We start from the raw sequence: 23372 nt of genomic DNA, 5'->3' as shown, positions 1-23372 counted from the left end.
ATTATTAAACCTTTGTCCTCATGTTGTGGTAGTTTTTCTTCTTTTAAATATAGTTACCTCCTTTACTGTGTTGATTCCCTTTATGTATTTAAATGTTTCTATCATATCCCCCCTGTCTCGTCTTTCCTCCAAGCTATACATGTTAAGATCCTTTAACCTTTCCTGGTAAGTTTTATCCTGCATCCCATGAACCAGTTTAGTTGCCCTTCTCTGAACTCTCTCTAAATTATCAATATCCTTCTGAAGATACGGTCTCCAGTACTGCGTACAATACTCCAAGTTAGGTCTCACCAGTAATCTGTACAATGGCATGAGCACTTCCCTCTTTCTACTGACATCTCCGATATCAGCGGTTGTAGGGGGTCTGTCTGATTTATATTTTTTGCTTCGATGTCTCATGCATTCAGAAAGGTAATCATCCGCAGTGAGTGCAGGGAAGCGTTTTGTGCCCTCTCAGTATGACTGCTAGCTCTGCCCCAACACATACACAGGGCAGGCGTGTTCATAAGGCAAGATTCCTCCTACCAATCACCTTTTGGACCCCCGGCGCAGCGTGCGGCTGAATTGGCACTCTTATCTCCCTGCTCTGCTCCCTTGCACGCCGTTTGCTGATGCCGTGGGAACCGGAATATGTCATTTCGGCTCCCGACATCAGTAGACAGCCCGCGAGGTGCGAGGAAGCAGAGCAGATAGATCAGAGCTCCCTCGCCGCCTCGGATGCCAATACAGCCGCACGCCTCACTGTGACTATCAGTGTGTGTCTGTCAATGTGTGTGTCTCTCAATGAATGAGTATGTGTCAGATTAGTGAGTTTGTCTGTCAGTGACGTATGTGTGTTTGTCATTAAGTGTGTGTGTGTGTGTGTGAGACTGCCAGTGCATATCTGCCAGTGTGTGTGTGTCAAATCAGTAAGTCTGTGTCTGTCAGTGACGTATGTGTGTTTGTCATTGTGTGTGTGTGTGTGAGACTGTCAGTGCGTATCTGCCAGTGTGTGTCTGTTGGGGAATGTGTGTGTGTCAAATCAGTGAGTCTGTCTGTCAGTGACATCTGTGTGTTTGTCATTGAGTGTGTGTGTGTGACTGTCAGTGCGTATCTGCCAGCGTGTGTGTGGAATATGTGTGTTTCAAATCAGTGAGTCTTTGTCTATCAGTGACGTCTGTGTGTTTGTCATTAAGTGTGTGTGACTGTCAGTGTGTATACACCACTGTGTATAGCATGGCCGAGCGGAGCGGACCGCAGTACAGGAGCTTATGTTTCCTGTACCCGGCCGGACTGACAGTAAGTGCTTACTGAGAGAGCACTTTGTCAGTCCGTCCGGATACAGGAAACTGAAGCTCCTGTACCCGGGATCCTCTCCGCTTGGCCACGCTACAAGAGAGGTATAAGGCACACCAGGAAGGGGAGGGGTCCACTAAAGGGGGTGAGGGGTGCACCCAGGGACAGGGAGGGTAGGGGAGAGAAACACTAAAGGACTGGGAAAAGAGGGGGGAGGAGAGAGCAACACTAAGGGACGGGGAGGCGAGAGGGTCTGGATGTGAAAGAAACACACAGTGGGGCTTAAGAAGGGGAAAAAGAGACACACAGAGGGGTTGGGGGACACACAAAGAGGCTGGAAGAGAAGGAGTCAAACAAAGGGGCTGGGAGGAGTAAGACACACAAAATGTGAGAGGATGTAAGAGTCATACAAAGAGGGGAGATAAGAGAGACACACAAGGGGGGTTGTAAGAGACACACAAGGGAGGTGTAAGACACACAATGGGGTAAAATAGGAGATAAGATACACTAAAGGCAGTAAGACATTTAAAAGAGGGGATAAGAAACACAAAAGGGTGGTTAAGAGGCACACAGGTAAATATGTTATTTTTTCGGGGGGGATGGGTGGAAAAATGCATATTCGCCTATGTATTTAGAAATCCTTGCACTGGTCCTGTGTGTACAGCGCCTGCAGGCTGACCTGCCAGTAAGTTGTGAGGATCTGCCCCCTTTTTGGTCAGGTCTGCCCCTTTTGGTGGGGACAGTGAGACAATTGCATCACTGGCCTACCACTTTTCCTCTTCCCACTGGCATCCATAGAAGCAATGTTTGCAAGTAGGGTATTGCTATGAACACAGGGTTTAAATGCAGTGAGTGTAAGTTAAATGCTGAACAATTGGGGTGAATACTTTTGGTGAAGGGTTAATGCAACATGGTTTGGGTTAATTCAGCAGGTGTGGAGTTTCCAAATATGGTATATAATATTCTAAATTAATTTAAAGATTTAGTGCCATAATGAGATTCATATCATATGTCAGGGTTTAGGTATGGACACTGGACATTTTATAGGTTGGGATTATGCGAGGAACTTAAGGTAATGAACATGGGAAAGTCCATAACAGTTATTCTGAAACCCCTGTTCATTTTGTCACCTAGCAAAGCCTCATTCATTACCTATAAAATGTATTCATATGTAATTCTAGAGTAACCATTTAAAAAGTAAGTGAACTATTAAAGTTATTGATTATAAATTGCAGAATGGATAAGTTACAAACTCACAAGGTCTTAAGTTCAATTACCAGCAGAGTCAAATTAGCCTTTCATCCTTTGAAATTGATAAAATGCCTATCATTAACATTGGTAGCCAGAACGCAAAGCCAGTACAGCATGCACTGCAACTTGCCCCATGCAAATGCATTCAGAGACTGTTTGCAATGAATACCTAGTCACTTGCATTCACATCAAAACTGGCAATGCTAATAGGAGTTGTAACTTAAAGGAACACTATAGGGTCAGGACCACAAGTATGAATTCTTGACCCGATACTGTTAAAAACACTATCAAGTACCCCTGGCCCCTCTTTCCCCCTAAATATAGTAAAATCTTACCTGTATTCCAGTCTGCTAGTGCTGGCTTTACACCTGACCTGCTTCCTTGGCTGACATAATCAGAAGTGATGATCTAAGCCAATCACAATACCTGATTGGTTGAGATTGTCAATTCTGATCTCAGACAAAGAGGCAAGCCAGGTGGGTGGGGCCAAATGCCACCGTTGCCAATCAATATCTCTTCATACTTGAATCAACGCATCTCTATGAGGAAAGTTCAGTGTCTCCATGCAGATGATGGAGACACTGAATGTCAGCACTGCCCCAGGAAGCACCTCTAGTAGCCATCTGAGGAGTGGCCACTGGAGTTATCATTAGGCTGTAATGTAAACACTGCATTTTCTCTGAAAACACAGTGTTTACTGCAAAAAGCCTCCAGGGACTGACTATTCTCACCAGAACACCTACATTAAGCTGCAGTTGTGCTGGTGACTATAGTGTCCCTTTAACTATGGCTTTGGCTTGATCCCAGTTAAATATATCAGAACAGATAAATGAAGAAATGAGAGATGTATACATTATTTGTATTTGTTTCTCTTCAACTGGGAAGCATACCTGTAAATGTATTAAATTCCACTGAGAGATCAATTAATTGCGTACATTTGCTATTTACTGTTATAGGTGATTATGAAAGTTATATTATTATTTATTTCATTATTATTTTATTTGAGGAAAACAACAAAAACATGCCACAATTGTAATAACATATTAATCAACTCCTGACTTTAAACCTGAGACCATTAACTAGAACGCTTTGAGTCCCTAAGGGAGGAAAAGTGTTACCCATAAAGAATATATTATTATTAACAACAAGAAAGCTGTTGCTTTTGTCATTATAGATCTGCAACCTTTCATAATATCCACTTTGATGTGCATTTTCAATTGATTGCAAATCTGTCTAAGTATTTTTATTGGCATTAATTCTTTCCACCTACCTGTGATCAACAAAGGACGTGTGTATATTGTAATTCAAGAGATATACATGGTTATGCCATCTGCTTTATAATAAGCTAATCTATGCTCTGTGACTGCTGAAAATCTCATCACATATTGCAACACTGACTTAAGATGGACTTTCATATATACAATAAATACGGACACAATGGGCCATTGTATTTGTAGAGTTATAACATCCTCTCACTGTAAATCTTCCCTAGCCTTCAAAAGAATAAATGTATACATCATATATAGATTAAATTTATATAAGGATCATATTTAAAAATATACATAGAATCCTCGACTCATTTGATAAATAGAACTAATAATATCATCTGACGTCATATTGTTCTAGCCATCTGCTCTGTTAATATAAAAGACTTCAGGTGTTGCCAACATCGTCAGCTACTTCATAACCCACGGCGGTGCATCCATCCAGTGCAAAAATAGTAAAATGGAATTGGCACGTCTCTAGGGCGAGGAGGTAGGTATAAAACACACTTAACAACACAGTACTTCTATATCCAGAATGACATAATTTTCCATTGATGCTTTGGGTGTGCGAATATGCATTCCTTCCCAAGTGTTCTACAGAAGCATGTACCAGAACAGCTGCACAAGGGTTCAATTAAATTGGGTCGTATACTTTGGTAGTGCCAGGCAGGGCCAGACTGGGGATACAAAGCAGCCCTGGAAAAAAAAAATCTATGCCAGCCCCATAAGTCACTGCGCCAAGTATTGTCACATGTAATATGTAAGGCTATGTCTTGCCAGCCCAGATGATTGAGTAATATATAAACACACACATATATAATATAAATATATATTTCTTTTTCTAAAATAAAATATTGGTCCTCTCAGAGCAAAACATTTAATTATACAGTAAGCATACTCACATGCAGACACAGACAATCTCACTGACACACACAAACTCATTGATACACAGCCTCATAGACAAACAATCTCACTGATATACATAAGCTCATTGACATAAAAACACAAGTTTACAGATGCACACACATAGGCTCACTGACAGACAATCTCACTGACACACACAGACAAATGTATTGTTATACACACAAACGTAGAAAAACAAATAGAAACTAAAGAACAAAAGAAGTGTACCAGAAAGGGACTGGGATAAATAAAATACTAGAAGTAAATACCAGATTACCAGAAGGTACTACCAGACTAGGAACTAGATGAACGAAAAATAATAAATACTTTATTAATACTAAAAAACATTAATGCAAAAGAATAGTGCTCGTGTACTAAAGGTGAACTAAGTGATGGGTGTAAGGGCAATAACCTTAGCTACAGTATACCAAAACCACTTAAAGTAGAAAAATATATAGCTAATGAAAGTAGCTCTGATAGGCTGGCTCAATAGGATTTTCAGGCACCCCCTCACGTTTTGGGTGTGTGACTACATCAATCAGGCCCCCAAACATATAGAAGCACATTTAGCCAGTGTTTCAGTGCCCTGTTGTGGTTCCTAGTTTTCTAGTGTCCCAAGAGTGCGTTTGTATCTGTTTTTTTGCTATATTGGTATTGACTCGGCTTTTCGCTGTCTACTCTGATTTCTGGTTCCCTTGACTCGACTCTGGTATTTCGTTTTGGTTGTTCTCTGTCTCCCTTTGACTTAGGCTTGGTTTTGACTATTCTCTTTTTTATTACTTTCAGTCCGGCCATTCTAAGGTCCGGTTTAGGTAATTACTTTGTACCTTTAGGAGGGTTATTATTCTGCGTGTTGGATTACCCAATTCGCGAGAAAAAGGACAGAAAAAAACGCATTTATTCAAACATACTCAAATGTGAAAATTTACAAAAAAAGTTAAAATACCCAAAAGTAGAAAATCTGATTCATATAGTTTAGTTTTTAATTTTTCGTTGTTTTACTTTTTTAATTGAAACTGTACTGGTGGGATTCTGCCCCACATGCCCCAAAGGACAAGGCTCTTTAAGCCCAAATACCTCTGTCCCTCTTTTTATCCTAATGTCCGTGTTTTCTAGAGCTCAAGATTGTTGTTGTGTCTAAGTGTAAAACAGAGCTCCACAGCAATAATACTCACAATGGGTTTTTAAAATAAATGTGTTTATGATTAGGTCTGTAAGACAAGATACATTGTTCTTATTCTAAAATAATTATTTGTTAGTCAAATTGTTATTAGTCATCTAAATTTCTCAGAACAACCCCGTCTCTTGCCACACACCAAATCACTCCCCATATGTTGAAGAACTACAATTCCCATGATGCGTTGCATGGCTTTAGAACGGGTGTGGGGAACCTTCGGATCTCCAGATGTTGTGGACTACATCTCCCTTGATGCTTTTGCTAGTACTTTGGCTGTAAGAGTGTTACGGGAATTGTAGTCCAAAACATCTGGAGGGCCGAAGGTTCTCCATTCCTGCTTTAGAACGACAAAGCATCATGGAAGTTGTAGTTTCAGAACATCTGGGGATCTACCTATTGGGCACCCCTGCTCTAAAAGTAAAGTTTCACTCTTTGTCCATTTGAATTGTTGGAAAGTATGTCACCAACATAACTTGGAATATGTTGTGGATATATTACATATGCACAAAATTATAAATATAATTTCATAGAATTAAATCAGGTTCAAGCACCCCTTTAATAAATGTCACCACTCTGTCACATTATGTAAAGGGTGCATGGCACATACTGTACATTTTACACGTATTCATGTTTTATAGACAGCATTATAAAAAAAAAACCTTAAAAAAAAACTAACATCGCTATTTGTATATTTCATAACTGAACTTTAGTCTTTTCCCATGATTGAAATATAATGCTCCTTTCCCTGTGTTTTAACATAACAGAAGTGTCAAAACCACCTGCTTTATATATAATACTTTTATCTTTTTGAATAGTTTGTTGTGTATTTATTTTATGTTTAACGTTTTGCTTAAGGCGCAGCCTTTTCTGTTTTGTTGATTTCCATACAATGCGTTCTTCATTAGTGTATTATATGCAACAACGTATTCAGTTGAGTGAAGGTCTAACATCTTCAATCATTCCCCTGGATTATTTGCTCTGAGTGCAAAAGAAAACTCATGTGTTTATACAGCAAACCCTTTGAAAACACTGGATTATTTCTGGGTAAACAGAAGCATGGCAACTGGAAGCTTTGTCTCCGCAGAGTAAATAATTCAACATCTCACTTTGTCACTGGCAAAGAAACAGGAAACTCCCTCTACATACTCTTTGATAACATTGTTTTATTGCATAGTTGAAGAGGTTGTGAGTGGCTGTAAACCATCACATTGAACCAAGATCTCTGATCTGAAGCCACTCTCCGTGTTCCGAGTAACACATAATGTAATCTTCGTTGCATTCATACTGAAACTGCTAGAAAAACTGATACTAGTGCTCGGAATTACAATGAACGAAGAACTACTCATGGAGGACAACATCCACACTGGAAAGTAAGAAATGGATTAGGACATATTTAGATTAATACTCCCCCCAAAATTTGCATTGATCATTTATTGATTATCATTATGGGTCTTCAAGGGATAATCTGATTAACGCAGTTTGAGAAAATATCATCAATACCACATATACGATGGAGTAATACGGTTACACCTATACGGATTACGTAAGACCATACAAATATGGGATATTGATGATATCATGAGCATTGGACAGTTCACAGCAATCCCAAATTCAACATAAATTACTTGTTATTATACGGTAGCAATGATAAGTCTTTAGTAAAAAACATGTTAGTGTATAGTAGAGTTGGCAACTGATTTCATTAAATGAGATCATTACGTCATTGGCAATGTTCTATAATTTTTACCTAGATGGTATGTCTTAATTTTTTTTTAGACGTTCTGTAACTGCCACTCAACTCTGTACAATCAATTATCTTGGTCAAGAACCTTGGATTGAAACACTATGGCCTCGATTTAATATTGTCGAATAAGTTTTCCAAATTATTTAATATTTTTGGACAGACTTTTAAAATGATTTAATATTCTGAAAAATATTAAAAGTGTTTAATATTTTGACATGTTTTAAATATATATATTTATATATGTTTTATATATGATATATGTCTTGATATTTTAATATGCTGAAAAAGTCCATTGAAAAGTTTAACCCAAAAATATTAAATCATTTGGAAAGTGTATCCAACAATATTAAATCAAGGCCTACATATTACATTACAATAAAATGAACAACTTATTCTCAAATAATAAAAAAAATCCCTTGATATACAAGTCTCATTATGTCCTGCATTGTGCAGGTTTCTTTGAAAGACAGGTATGGAAAGAGAGTTAGTTTGATATTCCTATTTCTTATGAAGATTTCAGCCTATAAACCAAGTCAGTGCTATACCGACGAGTTAAGGCAATACTGTTCCTTGTCTGAAAAGTGGTTTATTTACATACTAACATATGTATTGCTCCAAGAGTTGTGTTTTGTCAGGGTACCTGTTGTCTCTACCTCGGAGGAGGTGAGACACTTAGACGTTCATCCTCTCAGAGGGGCTGACTCACTCGTTCCTCGCAGTTCTCTCGGCCGTTTACACGCCGGCCGCGAGGAATCCGCTTCCTTTTATGACGCGGCGCTCAGTAGCCGACGTCATGACGACAATCCGTTCCGACCTGTCAATCAAGTCCCGAGCACGAATCAGGACTCGTCGGGGGCGTGATTCCTATCTAGAACCAGGGTATAAAGTAGGGCTTTCTGCATTTGTTCATTGCCCTGTCGTGGTTCTAGCTTGTCTAGTCACTCAGTGCTCTTGTTTTCTATTTGTCTCTTTGGTTCTGACCCGGCTTGTTTGTTCTACCTTGCTTATCTCTATTACCCTTTGACTCGGCTTGTCTCTCGCTTACCTGCTCTCTCGTTCCCCCGACCTCGGCTTGTCTCTGACCATTCTTTGCTTACTCCTTACGTTAGTCCGGCCATTCTAAGGTCCGGTATACGTACCTACCACCTGTTTGTACTCTGCGTGTTGGATCCCTGTCCCGATCCTGACATGTTTCTAGTAGCACAGAAATATTAGTAGGAAATCTGAAAAGGTTCTGAATATAATCACACGACACACGAGTTTCTTGTAAAAATGCTCTAATTTAGTTTTTCTGAATAGGGGTGATACTTCATCGGTATTATAATTTGTAGATAATAATAATAACAAAGTATTTAACCAGGAAAAGTACATTCATATATTCTCTGGTTTAAAAGTTTAAAGTACATCCTGGGGTATGTAAAACAACAGGTTATTTAAAGCATTTACATTAATCAGTGGGATTTTTGCTGTTTCCCTTTCTACTTCTCTCCTCCCAGGCTTTGAAGGGTCTTAGCAATGGTGGGTCTGTGGGCAGCAAATATACTCATTGCCACATCACAGCCCCCCCCCCCCTGTATTTAAATTGTGCCCTGAGAGGGACTCTTGCTCTCTATTGTTCCTCATGTTTTTAATACCTAAGGGTCCTAAGAAACCCATAACATCTCCTAGAAGTCATCGTTAAACATCTCCTAGAATTGTTCTGATGTCTTTAGGATGACCTGTACCTTTATCTTCCTGATCCTACTCCATATTAATCAGAGAGTCTCTTTTACATTAGACCTAAACTACCAGTCTTCTTATCCTTTCATGAACAGGTTCAGACTTTTCTCCCACTGGCACCTGGACCTACAGAACTGGTGGACCAGCTTCCTCTGAAATGGGTGCAGTGGCTCCAAACTCTTCTGTTTTTGAATTTATAGTCTTTCCATGTATATTTCCTGCCCTGCATTACCATGACCACTGAACAAACCCTGTGTAAATATAGTGGTTAAGGGATATGCAAATAATCTGGGATTTTCACCAACTCTTAAACACTATAAATTACTTTCACCTTTGATGACCAGGTATAATTTAAGTGGATCCAGAATTTATTATAATAGTCTTGTCTCATCAATGATTTAATGTCACTATGGTGTATATGTACCACTTTATGTGTGCTGTGTTGCAATTTGAATTAGCTTTACATATATATATATATATATATATATATATATATATATATATATATATATATATATAGTCATTTTCCCAACTGGTCTGTTTTATGGTATTCAATGGGTTAATTATGGCATTGAGAAAATATAGATAACTTGTTTTGCAAGTTAATAGTGTTTTGAGCTGGTTATGTGCAAACATATGTTATAACTTTTTGTGTTGTATCAAGCTGTGTTTACATATCATTACTAAGGATATTATCACAGGCAGCAGAACATATTTCATGAGCAGAGACAGGTATAGTTCTAGATCCTGAATTTCACAACTCCAACTGACATTAAGAGATACACTGGTATTCAATGAGATATCTTTTTTATGTGTTAAAATATATGTTAAAAAAAAAAAAATTCACATAAGAAGAATAGCAAAAAAAAATGTATGTGGATTTCCTGTGCTCACCAAACTATGAAGAACCTCAGCCAACCATGATGAGCATTTAACTTTTATTTATACTGCTGAGTCTATCCCATAACCACTTTGTGGGCAAAACAAGGTTTCAAAGGAGGGCTTTAGTACGATTGTCAGCTTTCTGTTGGAGAAAGCTCACAGATGAATTACAACTCACAATACCCCAGGGCATCACATTATGTACAGAAATGTTTTTGGTCCAAAAAGAGAATGTTTTTGGTCCAACTGGATAATGGATACAAATGCAGAAAGATAAGTCCTGCGCTCACTCCCATCACTGGGCGGCTGTAATGACTACAGTACACATCAGCCCCAATATATAGTAAAAACCAAAGAAACTTGTTTTTCTTTGGTTTTTACTATATATTGGGGCTGATGTGTACTGTAGTCATTGCAGCCGCCCAGTGATGGGAGTGAGCGCAGGACTTATCTTTCTGCATTTGTATCCATTATTTGTATCACTCAGCCTTGTTACAATGCAGCCGCCCATCCCATGTGTTCCCTATTAAGGGTTAATAATGTATAGGGGTGTATATAAGAAAATACCCCTTTCTGTCTCAGTAGAGATTTTTCTCAGAGGCTCAAGGAAGCAAGGTGAATGGTTAGAGTTGGGACCCACCTAGGGGGGTCTGCCTTGACGTTGGCAGGTGGGCTCATCCTCTCATGGCCATTGGAGGTAACTAAAAAACCTCCATTTGTTTAAAAATACATAGGGATTAAGGAGAGAGCGCAGGTAACTTGTTTTTCTTTGGTTTTTACTGGATAATGGGACAGATAGATAAAAAGTATGGTGTAGCAGACCATGGGTAACCCGACCAGTTACCTCACCAAATTCCTTCCCTCAGCCTCTCAGAAACCCTCAGAGCAAGTAGACAGCTATTTCCCCCAGTAACTGGACGAGACACAGTTCTAGAGGTACAACACTATTTTATTATGCCACACTCAGCTTTTATGTATATCCCCATGCAAGGGTCTCAACACAACCATACAGGGTCACATCCCAGGATTCTCCTCTTCCCTGGGGTCCTACTGCTGGAAAGTGCTTTGTCCCCAAAGTCCACCACCCAAACACAGGGTTTCCCACACCAAACGACAGGGGCCTTCTTCCCAGGAGGCTTGTGTCTCCCAAGTACAGAAAAGCCTGCCAAACTAGCCAGTGCCCCAAAAGTGCCCACACCAACCTCAGGGGCCCTCACAATGGTACCTGCCTCGAACAGTCTCTGGTTGCGGGGTCCTTGTGTGGAAACCAGGCAAGGGAAGCATCTCCTTTCGTGATACGAATGCTCCCCCTTGGTTGGCCTTCGTCTGTACGAAATGGTGTCCACCCAGGGGAGCACTCATTAATTAATTCCCTTGCGGTTTCACACTATATTGCGAGTGAGAGTGTTCTAATTGATTGGTGTGAACATTCTAATTGGGTACCGGGGAGGTCCTCATTGAGGAGACGAACGAGTCGGGATGCAATTCACGAATGCTCCCCCTGGATGACGTTCGTCTATACCTAATGGCGGCCACCCAGGAGAGGACGCTCCAATGGCCTCCCTTGTGGTTTTGGCACTAGGTCAGTGTCATGATCTGCTCTGCTCTGTTCTGATGTCTGGACTTGGCTTCTGGTATCCAGTACTCTTTTTGCTATTTTTGCTTAGTTTTTCTTGTTTTTTGAGTTTTCTAGTCTATGTCTGGTTTTCTTTATGCTAGGATTTCTGGGTTCATTCCTATAGTTCGTCCCTGGATTTCCCAGTCTCCAGGTTTCCTTTAAATGTTTGTTTTATGTTGCCACACCCATTTGTTTTCCAACATTCCTTTCTGTTTCAGAGTCCTGCAGGCAGCTGCTCAAAGCTTCTGCCCTTTCTTGCAGGTAAGTGCTATATATATATCTACTTAGGATGTTTTAGCATACATTATGCAGTGTAGGACCTGCCAGATATGGGGTACATTGGCGTTGTTGGCAGGCTTATGCAATGTATGATCATATAGTGTGACTAAATCCCCATGATTTCCATATGTAGTACTTAGTTATTTCTCCTCTTGTTTTGCCTATGTTATCTTGTCTTGTTTTAGTTTGTATACCCAGCCCATGTACAGTCCTGTCAAGTCATGCCCATGTTATGTTCATGTTTTCCTCATGTCTTGTGTATATGTTCTGGGTTTAGCTTACTATCCTTCTCTGGTTCTGAGTTCTACTAGTTCTGTCTTGTTTTCATATTTGGTGCCTATCTCTAGTCTAGCCTTGTTTCTAGTACTGGATACAATCTTGCTGCAGAGCCTCCCTATTAAGCTCCTGGGAGGTCTGCTTAATTTCCAAGCTCCTAGTTCCTGGTATCCGCATAAGCTGAATCAGGGTCTTGGTATGTGGCTGCACAAACGCTGGTGCTCAACACTAGGGGGCGTGCGGTTACCCTGCACCAGACCCTGCTAATCCACCTCCACGCTGAAGACTCCTCTTAACATCAGGCATAATGGGTTCCGGTCCACGCCCTGCCGCCTGGACACTGTGTCTGGGTTCTGGGCACCGGACTACCACCCTGACAGTCAGGATGTGAACGTTCTAATTGATGTTCTAACTAGCGTTCTAAATGGGATATCTGGGTGGTCCACGTTCGGGAGACGACAGTTTATTTCGTATGAAAACTCATGAATGGACAGCAAGTACATACAGATAATACAGAGGGTAACACACGAATATAAAAAAGGGAATCCACGAACAGGCAGTGGTTTTGCCACAGATGGTATTTTGGAAATAAGCTCATATTAAAAAATTACCTTACAAATTGCACCTTAAAAGTGTGAGTACTTGGATTATATTTTTAATTTGGGTACTTGAATTTGTCCCTAAAAGTGGTTAAAAAATAAAAGTTTAATAGTGTCTCCCAGAATCATTCAGGTAAAAAAAAAAAAAAGGTGCATTCTTGGTAAATATTGTCTACAGACAGGGAGGCAGATTGCTGCTTGCCAAAATTGTGTCCTTCTGTTATGTACGGTTATGTGTGGCAAGGGTATGTCTTTTTTTCTCTTACTTATTTGCAACATGCGCCTTGTCTTAACTGGATTATGATATAATTTGCTAAATCTTTAATATAAATTTAAAGAAAACAAATCATCTTAGGAAAAAAGCCAAACACAAGTTAGATGTGATATTTAGTGTTCTATTCAATAGTGTAAATGTTAGAGATGTGACAGTTCCTCATATTATATCTAGTATATAATAGGATTTAAGTTACACTGTAGCTGAATATTTTCAATGATAACTCAAGCAGCATTGGGGGAAGGGTTTTCCAGAGATGCATTGGTCTGTTTAGGCCTATATATATTTTTGGTTTCAGTCCCCTACTGTAAAGAGATTGGCTGTCTTTAACCACAGCCAAATATATTCTATTTTACAGCGCGGTGGAATTTGTTGGTGCTTTATAAATAATAATAATTGAATAACACCCTCATTTCTGGTTGAATTGTGAGCATTAGTGAGTACTGCCTTCACAGTACCATTTACGTTGTATAGTAAATCAATCGTTAGGTGTTTACAAGCATCTTTTGTTCCTCCTTCTTTTAAACCACAAACCTATAACTATACAGCAACAAATGCAACATACGGGATACTAAACGACAAGGAACTCGGAGGTCAATTCCATTTCAAATGCAAAGATCAGAGAAAATTGTAATCAAATGGAGGCTACATCAGAGGCAAAACCTTAAAATAGATATCCTTATATTCTTTTTAATTAGATTGCAGTTTCCTTCAGGCTGTCTGTTAATTAGTGCAACTTTGAATAATTTCACTTCAAGGAATTATTGTCACACCTCTTTTTCCAACTGTTGATTAAGACAAATCAAAGGTTTTTTTTTTGTGGTTTTTTTTTAACCATCTATTGCAACCATTATTTTGTTCTTTACATTTGCTGGGTTTTCCCACTAGCTTTGCATGTGCAGTATGTTTTTTTTATTTTTTTATCTATGATTCAGTTTGATACCTTTCTGACCCCAACTACATTTTCTGACTTAAGCTTAGATTTTTTCTTGCCTTGACCTTCCAGAGAAATATTTCAATTGAGCTTGGAGGAGAGACACATGGCTTTTCTAAATACAAAACAAAATACAAAAGAAAGCATTTTAGATAGTGAATGGGCTGACTAAATAGGCTGATGGGCTTTTAGCTACCATCAAAATCTATGCTTCAGTGACCAGGGCATTCTTTTAACTCTGCTCACATCCCCAGTTGCATTAAACTTTGCCTTTACTATGACTGTTGTCTTCACTCGTCGGTTGCATTCGATTCTGCTTGCACTATATCTGTCTGTCTGTGTATAGCACTAAATCAGATTTGTGGTAGACGTGTGCAACCCCCCTCCCCCCCCCCCCCCAAAAAAAAAAACCCTAAAAATTTTGAATAAGTCGATTACGAATACATTTTACCTGTAGTCCTACATGCAAAGTCTTTAGGTGAAATGATTTGGAATTGTTTCATTTTGATTTTCAGGCGAATCACTTCAAAAAAATTGTTGCACAGGAGAAGTGTGCTTATCCCCTATGCTTAACACATATGAATATGTATGGTTAATATAATTACAATAGATCCACACCTCAGTAACCTCTGGACACTCCTATCTTAGCTTCCTGACAATGATTGTTATAGGCTATGTCCTGTTCACCTGACAGCTAGTATAGAGAAAGCATACAGATAATTGGAGAAATTAAACTATCAGACTCGATGGCAGAACTAATGAAGATAAGGCCATGTTGCTAAAAGTTGTTTTTTTGGCTCCTGTATAGAGCAAAGGTTGCAAAAAGTAGCTCTTAAATTGCATTGAGGCACCCTCATCTCTCAAGAGAATATGAAGCAATATGGAGCAAAAGAAAAACCTAATGCCAATAGCTCCCCCTCCCCTTAGCAATTTCTCACTAGATATGTTTTATGGACATATATGCCTTGAGAACTTCAAAATCACTTGGACAACAGTATGCATTCAAATGTGTATCACACTCCTGTGTGACATAAGTTTAGAGAAAAGTCTGTAACAGAGTACCTGTCCACCAATGGATGATAGTGCCCACTGGAAACATTTTTTACAGCTGGTAATAATGCTATGAGGCAAAGTTGCAGTATAGGCAATGAGGGTCAGTATTCATAATGTACACAAAGAAAGAAAAAAATGGAAAAACTAAAAAGGAAAAACTAAATATATGCAAATAATGTAAAAATAAAAAATAATATAGTCCGTCTATGCAAGTCTCCCTATGCATAGAAACAATAGGATGGCTCTCACCAATGCTGGTGGTTATACAAATACATTATCCAGTAGAATAAACCCTGAAGTGAAGGCAGTTTCGATACTCTGTGACTCTCGGCTTGTAGGTGCTAGCTTAGCAGCTGGAATTGGTCCAACTGGGCTGTGCGCTCGGGTTAAACTGCGTCCTTTCAAAGACCCTTTTCCCATTTCCATGCAATGGAGGTACCGTGCAGCCACTCCCTGGCAGGCATACAGCACCCCTCTAGGTCAGTCACCCTAGTCACAGAACAATACTGCCCAGAACATTAATACCCAGAACTGAAAGAGCTTAAAGGAACACTATAGTGTCAGGAAAACAAACTCAGCCACAGCAAGGGGAGGTGTAGCTAGGGCTGCATAAACAGAAACAATAGTGATTTAACTCCTAAATAGCAGAGAATTGAGCAGTGACACTGCAGGGAAATAATCTCTACACAGAAACTGCTTCATTAAGCTAAAGTTGTTTTGGTGACTATAGTGTCCCTTTAATCTATACATTTTCCTGGTGTGTTTTTCTGTGTTTGTTTGTTTTTTCAACATGAGGTGTGCACTTTGGAGAATTTGTATGTTTTTACAACTGTGAATGAGCTTTTAGCTCTTACAAGATTATTCACTAAAATGAGAATTCACAGGGAACTCACAGTCAATTTCAAATCTTAGGTCATCATAGCCAAATTGGAAAAATTCTCAGCAGTGTTTTTCCTTCGGCTACTTTGGCCTTAAACATGAAATTCACTTAGAATCCACCTTGAATTCTCACTTCAGTGAATAACTCTGCCTTTTTACTAGCTCATTCGTTTTGTGCAATATACATTGCTCCAGTAGATGGCAGGCTATTCCTACCTCAATAGTTTTACAAGTTTTTCTTATTCAGCATTTCACAGAAATAAAATAAAACATTTAAAAGTTATGCGGTTTGCTCATTTCTCAGGTGTTTGAAAGGAAATCTGAATTGTTGTGATTATTGCACCAGCACAAAAATAAGACAAGTTGCAAATCACTAGATTTCTGGGATTTGGTTTAAAGGGATTTTAGTGTTAGGAATGTCTGTATTCCTAACTAGTTCCATCTAGCCCCCATTCATGTCCTTCCACGCAGGCACTGCAAGGGTTAAATAACCATTGAAACGCTGACCCGATTTCAAGACGAGCTCATTAGGCCCTTTATTAAATGCTTTCCTATGGGCATTTAACTATGGCTGGATGTCCTCATGCAGAGCGTTAGGACGTCCAGCGTCAGGTGACCAAAAGTCAATTAGCCACCGGGAAATGCCTCCAGTGGCCATCTGATTGACAGCCACTAGAGGCAGTCTTAGTCCTGCAATGTAATTTTGTAATGATTTACATTGCGTGACTAAGTGGAACTGGGACACTGCACCCAAACCACTTCAATGAGATGGAGTGGTCTGGGTGCCTATAGTGTCCCTTTAAATGTGCTTCTACTTCCGCTAAAGTCCAATGTTCAGAATATTTATATAGAGTAAAATAAAAGATTGTGGAAACCTTGTCTATTGAGATTTAATGTTATATTAACTGTTTGATTGGCAATGCATTTGCATTCAGCAGATGTTTCAATATATTTTCATTTGACCCCTTAATGACACAACTTCTGGAATAAAAGGGAATCATGACGGAATATATCCGTTGTCTGTCCTTAAGGGGTTAATCATATAGTTTATAAATGGATCTAGTCAGTAATTACACATTTAAATGTAGTGTTTAGAAAAGGAGTTGATGCCAGTTTTCTTTGTGGACAAATTTAAACATTTTGGAAAATCATTGTCTATTTTTCTCTGGAAAAACATGAATGGCTCAATACTTTTATGTATGACAGACCCTTTAAACGATATAAAATATAACCAGTGCATTATGCATGTACCTTTGCACGAGTAAATATATCATATATGCTAATGTATATTATAAGGTGCATAGTCACACACTTATTTGCCAGAACAGAAAAATAAAAAGCACCATTTTGTTGTCAAAGACAACATTTTGCTCATGTCTATAATCATTTTAACTAGATATCTAACATGGTACTCATGGTATTTACGTTAAAAGGCTTCTCCAAGCATCGTCATGAATACAGCTCACCGTACTGGTTATGATACAAGAAGTGCCTGGCCCCATTTCCCTCTTACCTGGGTTCCCACTGGGCTTGTGGTCTCCGCTCTAGCAGGTGACATCATTCATCTTCCGTAGAGCTGCTGAAGTCAGAATCGATACAGCTGGCCATTCATTGGCTGAGAGTGTCAGCTGACCGCTCTCAACCAATTAATTTATAGTCAAACCCCCCTCTAATATTATTGTAAAGCGCTACGGAATCTGTTGGCGCTATATAAATCGCAATAATAATAATAATAATAATAATAATAATAAATGCAATTATGTGCATAGGAATATGCACAGAATTGACATTAAAGAGCACGGAACCTTTACCACTTTAAATCTTTGAAGAAATCATGGTGCTTGAACTAACCCTTTAAAAGTTATAAGATTTATTAAGAAAATACATGCTACTAGAGGAAATTATACCTTTTTCAATGCAAGTAATATTGTGCATTCTCTGTCAGTTTGTTTACTAGAGCGTTCAATTTATAGTGACGGCAATTAGCAAAAGTTCTGGTCAGACTGCCAGTGCTCCATAGAAAACCATAGAAATTCCAAAAAATGTATTTTTTATTTTTTTTAAAGCCCATTTACAGCTGTAAATGTTATGCCATATTGAGACCAGGTTATTCAGTAGCTCCCTAGGCTAGCTACAGCAATGCAATTAACCCTTCAGCACTGCAGCTTCTTACAAGATTTGCCTGGCAATGCTATATGTATAGATGTATATCTATGCATCTGGGGAAAGCAAGATGTGCCCATCAGAGCGCTCTGATTTTTTGGTAGTCTGCTTGCATATGGATATTTTTGTATATTTGGTTTTGTTTGTTAGTTTTTTTTTGTCATTTTATGGATTGTGTCTTTTCTATTGTAAATAGTTTCAGCAGGATATAATGGTTTTTAATTTTGCCGTATTGTGGGGCCAGAGGAGCAATGATCTTCAAATAGTAATATTTTTTAACAGGATATTTTTTTAGATTCTTTGGCCGTTTCACTATAATAAATGTGAGGGGGTAGGTGAGGACATATTTTGGAGGAATGGCTAGGGCTAAGAGACAGTATGCCTCAGGGGATAGTTCATCATTACATCGACCCTGTAGACATGGCATCTCCTGGGCCATTACCAGGGTCATTCAGGGTCATGACCTCTGCCTTTCCCCTCCCTTGTGTCCCATCATGCTGCGGTAAAAAAGGGTTACTTACCTGATCCCAGTGGATTGCGGCACCGCCTTTTCCAACATCCGTCGATTGTCGCGAACACATAAGGCCTCCCCATAGAAAAGCATTGAATCAATGCTTTCCTATGGGAAAATAGCTGACGCTTGATGTCCTCAGGCGGAGTGTGAAGACGTCCAGCATCGATTACTAGACCAAAAGTCCAAGAAGTTCCTCCAGTGGTTGTCTTGTAGACAGCCACTGGAGGCAGACTTAGTGCTGCAATGTAAACATTGCAGTTTCTCTGGAATTACAATGTTTTACATTGCAGCACTAAGTGCAATAGGGGCACTACACCCAGACCACTACAATGAGCTGAAGTGGTCTGGGTGCCTACAGTGTCCCTTTAATATCTTGCAGGAATAAGAGAGATCTGATTGGCTCTCTTAGTGTCATAGAGCCGTTCTGGTCTCTTTTATCACATGCAAAGGTCTCAGAACTTTTCTTTTCAACAGTTTTACTATGTATCACGGCTAACAGAGATGATGCATCACTGTTGGCAGCTATGATTTCAGGAATTTTCTTAACATATACTAGGAAAATAGAGCTGGCTGAACTCAGTTATGCTTAAAAGCCAGCCTGTGAGCAGGGCTAGTCAATATCACAGCTCTGTAATCTGACTACCAACTGTGGCCCGTCTGCCAGGTAAGTCGACTTGTATGTTATTGAAGCACATTTAATCTACTTTGTCATTGTTTATTAGCAAAGCTGGTTTTATTATATATATAGAATGTGACGGCAGATAAGAATATATGTGAACATAACTTTTTATTACTACCAGGGCTGTATATATATATATTTACATAGGAAATAGCCCTTCCTTTCTTGGGCACTTACTTGACACCTTAATTCCTCTTTGCAGTAATAGTGTCTCTCTTTTCCAATGAAAGAGTCAGCAATTCAAATTCAGCACACAGCTTTTTCTTACAGCAATCCAGTCCTTCTGAATGAGTGCATCTGTCTAACGAAATCAGTTGTTTCTTGTACAAGTCACCAATGCTTTGTTCTTTTCTTAAGATATATAGATATATGAAACTAAGAGGGGTCTCTGCCATGCAAGGTTAAATAGGGCCCTGGAATGAGGCCAAGTAACACATATCTATGTGCAAGTTACACCTTTGGAGTTTGTATGTATACACACAAGATGTTTCTCTTGGGCCTGTATTTTGCCATTGGACACACCCCTATATGTATAGGTGTTAATTCCTTCCCTCCTATTGGTATGTACATTTGTGTTAACGTTTTGTTTTTTTCACTACAAAACAATACAAAAAAAAATAATTTAGCTCTTAAAACCCTACTTTTTGTACCCATCAAAATAAAAACGGGGTGCAAGAGAATATTTAGACAACAGCTCAAGTTGCTTGCCCTTCGGTGGATCCCCACTCAGATCTCAAGTTGGTTTTAGCTCATCTTATGAAATTACAAAGAGAACCTAGGCCATCTGCATATTAGACTGTTTTCATACAAAATTACAGTCCAGAGCAAAATTCAGGCTGGCTCTCTCTGCATGAGAGATACAGCAATCCCAGATGATTGTTTCGGCCTTGTTAGTCTTCCTTAATGAGGTATAACCGATATCACCCTAGGCAGCGTGAGCAAGGGGTCCATGTCTGCATTACCTTTTAAACTTGCGGAGGGCTATGCAACAGCAGACCTCCCAACTATTCTGCTTTTGTATCCCAGTGTGACACATGCTTGCGCTGTACATGCTTTGCCGCTTGATTGGATTGGAAATGGTAAATAGAGAAGAAAGACTGCCTGATACCTCCAGAGGTATACTATGTAATGTAAGCACTACTCTGGTGAATGGTGAGGAGGTGAGTAGCTTGGGCAAAAGAACAAAGTGCACCATTTTGTGCAAGAATGTTTGTGTGGAACTTAACAATGAGCACGAGCAGAACACTTCTGTAGTCTTTAGTTTCATTGGGTGTGGTTGTCTGCCGGAACTGCCTGGTAAGAGCAGAGATAGTTTTGGAGATTCAAGAATAACCAGCTTTTGAGAGTTGTATGCCCCTGATAATAGGCATCTCAGAAAACTCTCAAAAGCTGGTTATTCTTGGATCTCCAAAACTATCTCTGCTCTTGGATTCTCAAGGATGGAAGAAGAAAGAATGGTGGTGGATTTAAGCTTTTCCTTGGAGAGGTGTACTGCTTTAATGTTCCATGCTCTGTAAAGGGACCTTCTTACTTAATCAAACCTTGAAAGAAACAAAGGCCACTTTGTCTACAAGTAGGATAAGTGTTTGGCTTTACTAATGTATGGCAGGTTCTTGATGTTTGTGAAAATCACAATTGGAACATCAGAACCTTTGAGTAAGTGTCTCCATTCCTTTGAGCAAGGATAATAGCTCACAATTCTTACTTGCCTATATCATATCTTCTAAAAAAAAAAGTCAAACAAATGTAGAGGTCTGTCATATGCCTCTTATTGTGGTATGACACTTCAACCTCTATCTCAGATGCAAGATTATGTTTTAAGGTATCGAAGGCTTGAAGGGCATCCTGATGTCAGTATTTCATTTTAACTAATTCTTTTAGTCAAGTTTGTGATATGGACATGGTAGAAGAAAATACTTCAATGAACTACCTATAATTATTAGCAAAAATCTAAGAACCACTGGATGACTCTAAGATCTGTGGAAAAGGACAGTCCCGTGTCGATATAAGCTACAAAGTAGCCATAAAAAAGCTTGAAGCGGGTATAACACACCTTGAGTAAATCCGTAAAAGGAAATGGTTCAAGTATCTCATGCATTATATTAGAGTTCTGTAAAAGTCTATGATCTATGGTGTCCACAGACAAGGATATGTTGCATTCCAAACAGCCACATGTACAGAAAACGTGTGGTCTGTAAAGTCTCTGCAGTTCTAAAATTAACAAAAGCCTTATGATATACACATAGACATTCCTTTTTTATTTATTTAATAATTACAATATTAAAAAGAGTTTAAGTGTAATTAAAGTATTACAGTGATTTACATTTACATTTCTGATGTTTGCGTGTACATGCTTTATTTTTTATATTTGTTCTATTTTATCTTCGTCAGCTGTGCTGATAAAAGCCTGGTCACCAAGTTGCGTGGCGACAACGGGGTTCTCCTTTCCCCAGTTTACTTTCATGTCAGAGGAGATATGGGCATGACGCAGCCAGGAGCTGTCTGTATGATTTTAATATGCTTACTTATGACTAGAGGACTACAAAAGTTCCTCATTTACTGGATTCCTGAATGTGTATGACATTCGGGAGGGTTACGCCAAGCACGATGGTCACTTTAATAATTTAAAGTGGTCATGGTGCCTGATATCTGTATGTACAGCATTTCACTATGAAACACTGTCCATGCATAGTTTGGCCTCTTTTCTTACTTCATCTCATCAGCATCATTCATGAATCATTAGCTATCCCAGAACAGGAGTTCTATGCTGGCTTGTGTCAATTCTGTGTTTATGCTCAGGATGTCATTCATTGGGTGAGAGTTGTCGGCTGACAATCTCAGCCAATAAATGTCCAGTAGGATCAGCGTCCAGCTTTGCAGAAGTTGGATGTATTAAACCTGTCTGCAGAGCCTGGCAAAACGTAGATGAGAGGGCAAACTGTTGTATAATCATTGTTAAAATATCATTGTTAAAACACTGCACTCATATACACACTGCACTCATACACACACACTGCACTCATACACACACCCTGCATTCATTATATACACACACTGTTAATAAATATTCAATTAATATAACTCATAACACTGCACTCATATACACACTGCACTCATATACACACTGCACTCACACACACTGCACTCACACACACTGCACTCACACACACTGCATTCATACACACACTGCATTCATACACACACACTGCACTCACACACACACTGCACTCACACACACACACACTGCATTCATACACACACTGCATTCATACACACACCACACTCATACACACCGCATTCATACACACACACACACTGCATTCATACACACACACACTGCACTCATATACACACTGCACTCATACATACACACTGCACTCATACACTCACTGCATTCATACACACACACACACACACACTGCACTCATATACACACTGCACTCATACACACACACTGCACTCATACACACACCCTGCATTCATTATATACACACACTGTTAATAAATATTCAATTAATATAACTCATAACACTGCACTCATATACACACTGCACTCACACACACACTGCACTCACACACACTGCATTCAAACACACACTGCATTCATACACACACACTGCACTCACACACACACTGCACTCACACACACACACACTGCATTCATACACACACTGCATTCATACACACACCACACTCATACACACCGCATTCATACACACACACACACTGCATTCATACACACACACTGCACTCATATACACACTGCACTCATACACACACACTGCACTCACACACACCCTGCATTCATTATATACAAACACTGTTAATAAATATTCAATTAATATAACTCATAACACTGCACTCATATACACACTGCACTCACACACA

The 23372-nt window shown here is 39.3% G+C and overlaps 1 protein-coding gene across 1 annotated transcript in view; it reads left to right on the top strand.

Moving 5' to 3' along the window:
• The first annotated feature begins 7177 nt into the window (after positions 1-7177).
• Positions 7178-23372, top strand: part of LOC134572042 (cyclic nucleotide-binding domain-containing protein 2-like) — a 259641-nt gene continuing 243446 nt past the window's right edge. The window contains exon 1 of the mRNA XM_063430831.1: positions 7178-7241. Within this exon, the coding sequence (XP_063286901.1) occupies positions 7198-7241 (44 nt within the window). The 5' untranslated portion in view covers positions 7178-7197. The remainder of the gene's footprint in view (positions 7242-23372) is intronic.

Source organism: Pelobates fuscus, chromosome 1 (assembly GCF_036172605.1).
Source record: "Pelobates fuscus isolate aPelFus1 chromosome 1, aPelFus1.pri, whole genome shotgun sequence".
Classification (NCBI taxonomy): domain Eukaryota; kingdom Metazoa; phylum Chordata; class Amphibia; order Anura; family Pelobatidae; genus Pelobates; species Pelobates fuscus.
The sequence above is the reverse complement of the archived record's forward strand: the minus strand, read 5'-3'. Positions and strand labels throughout refer to the sequence as shown.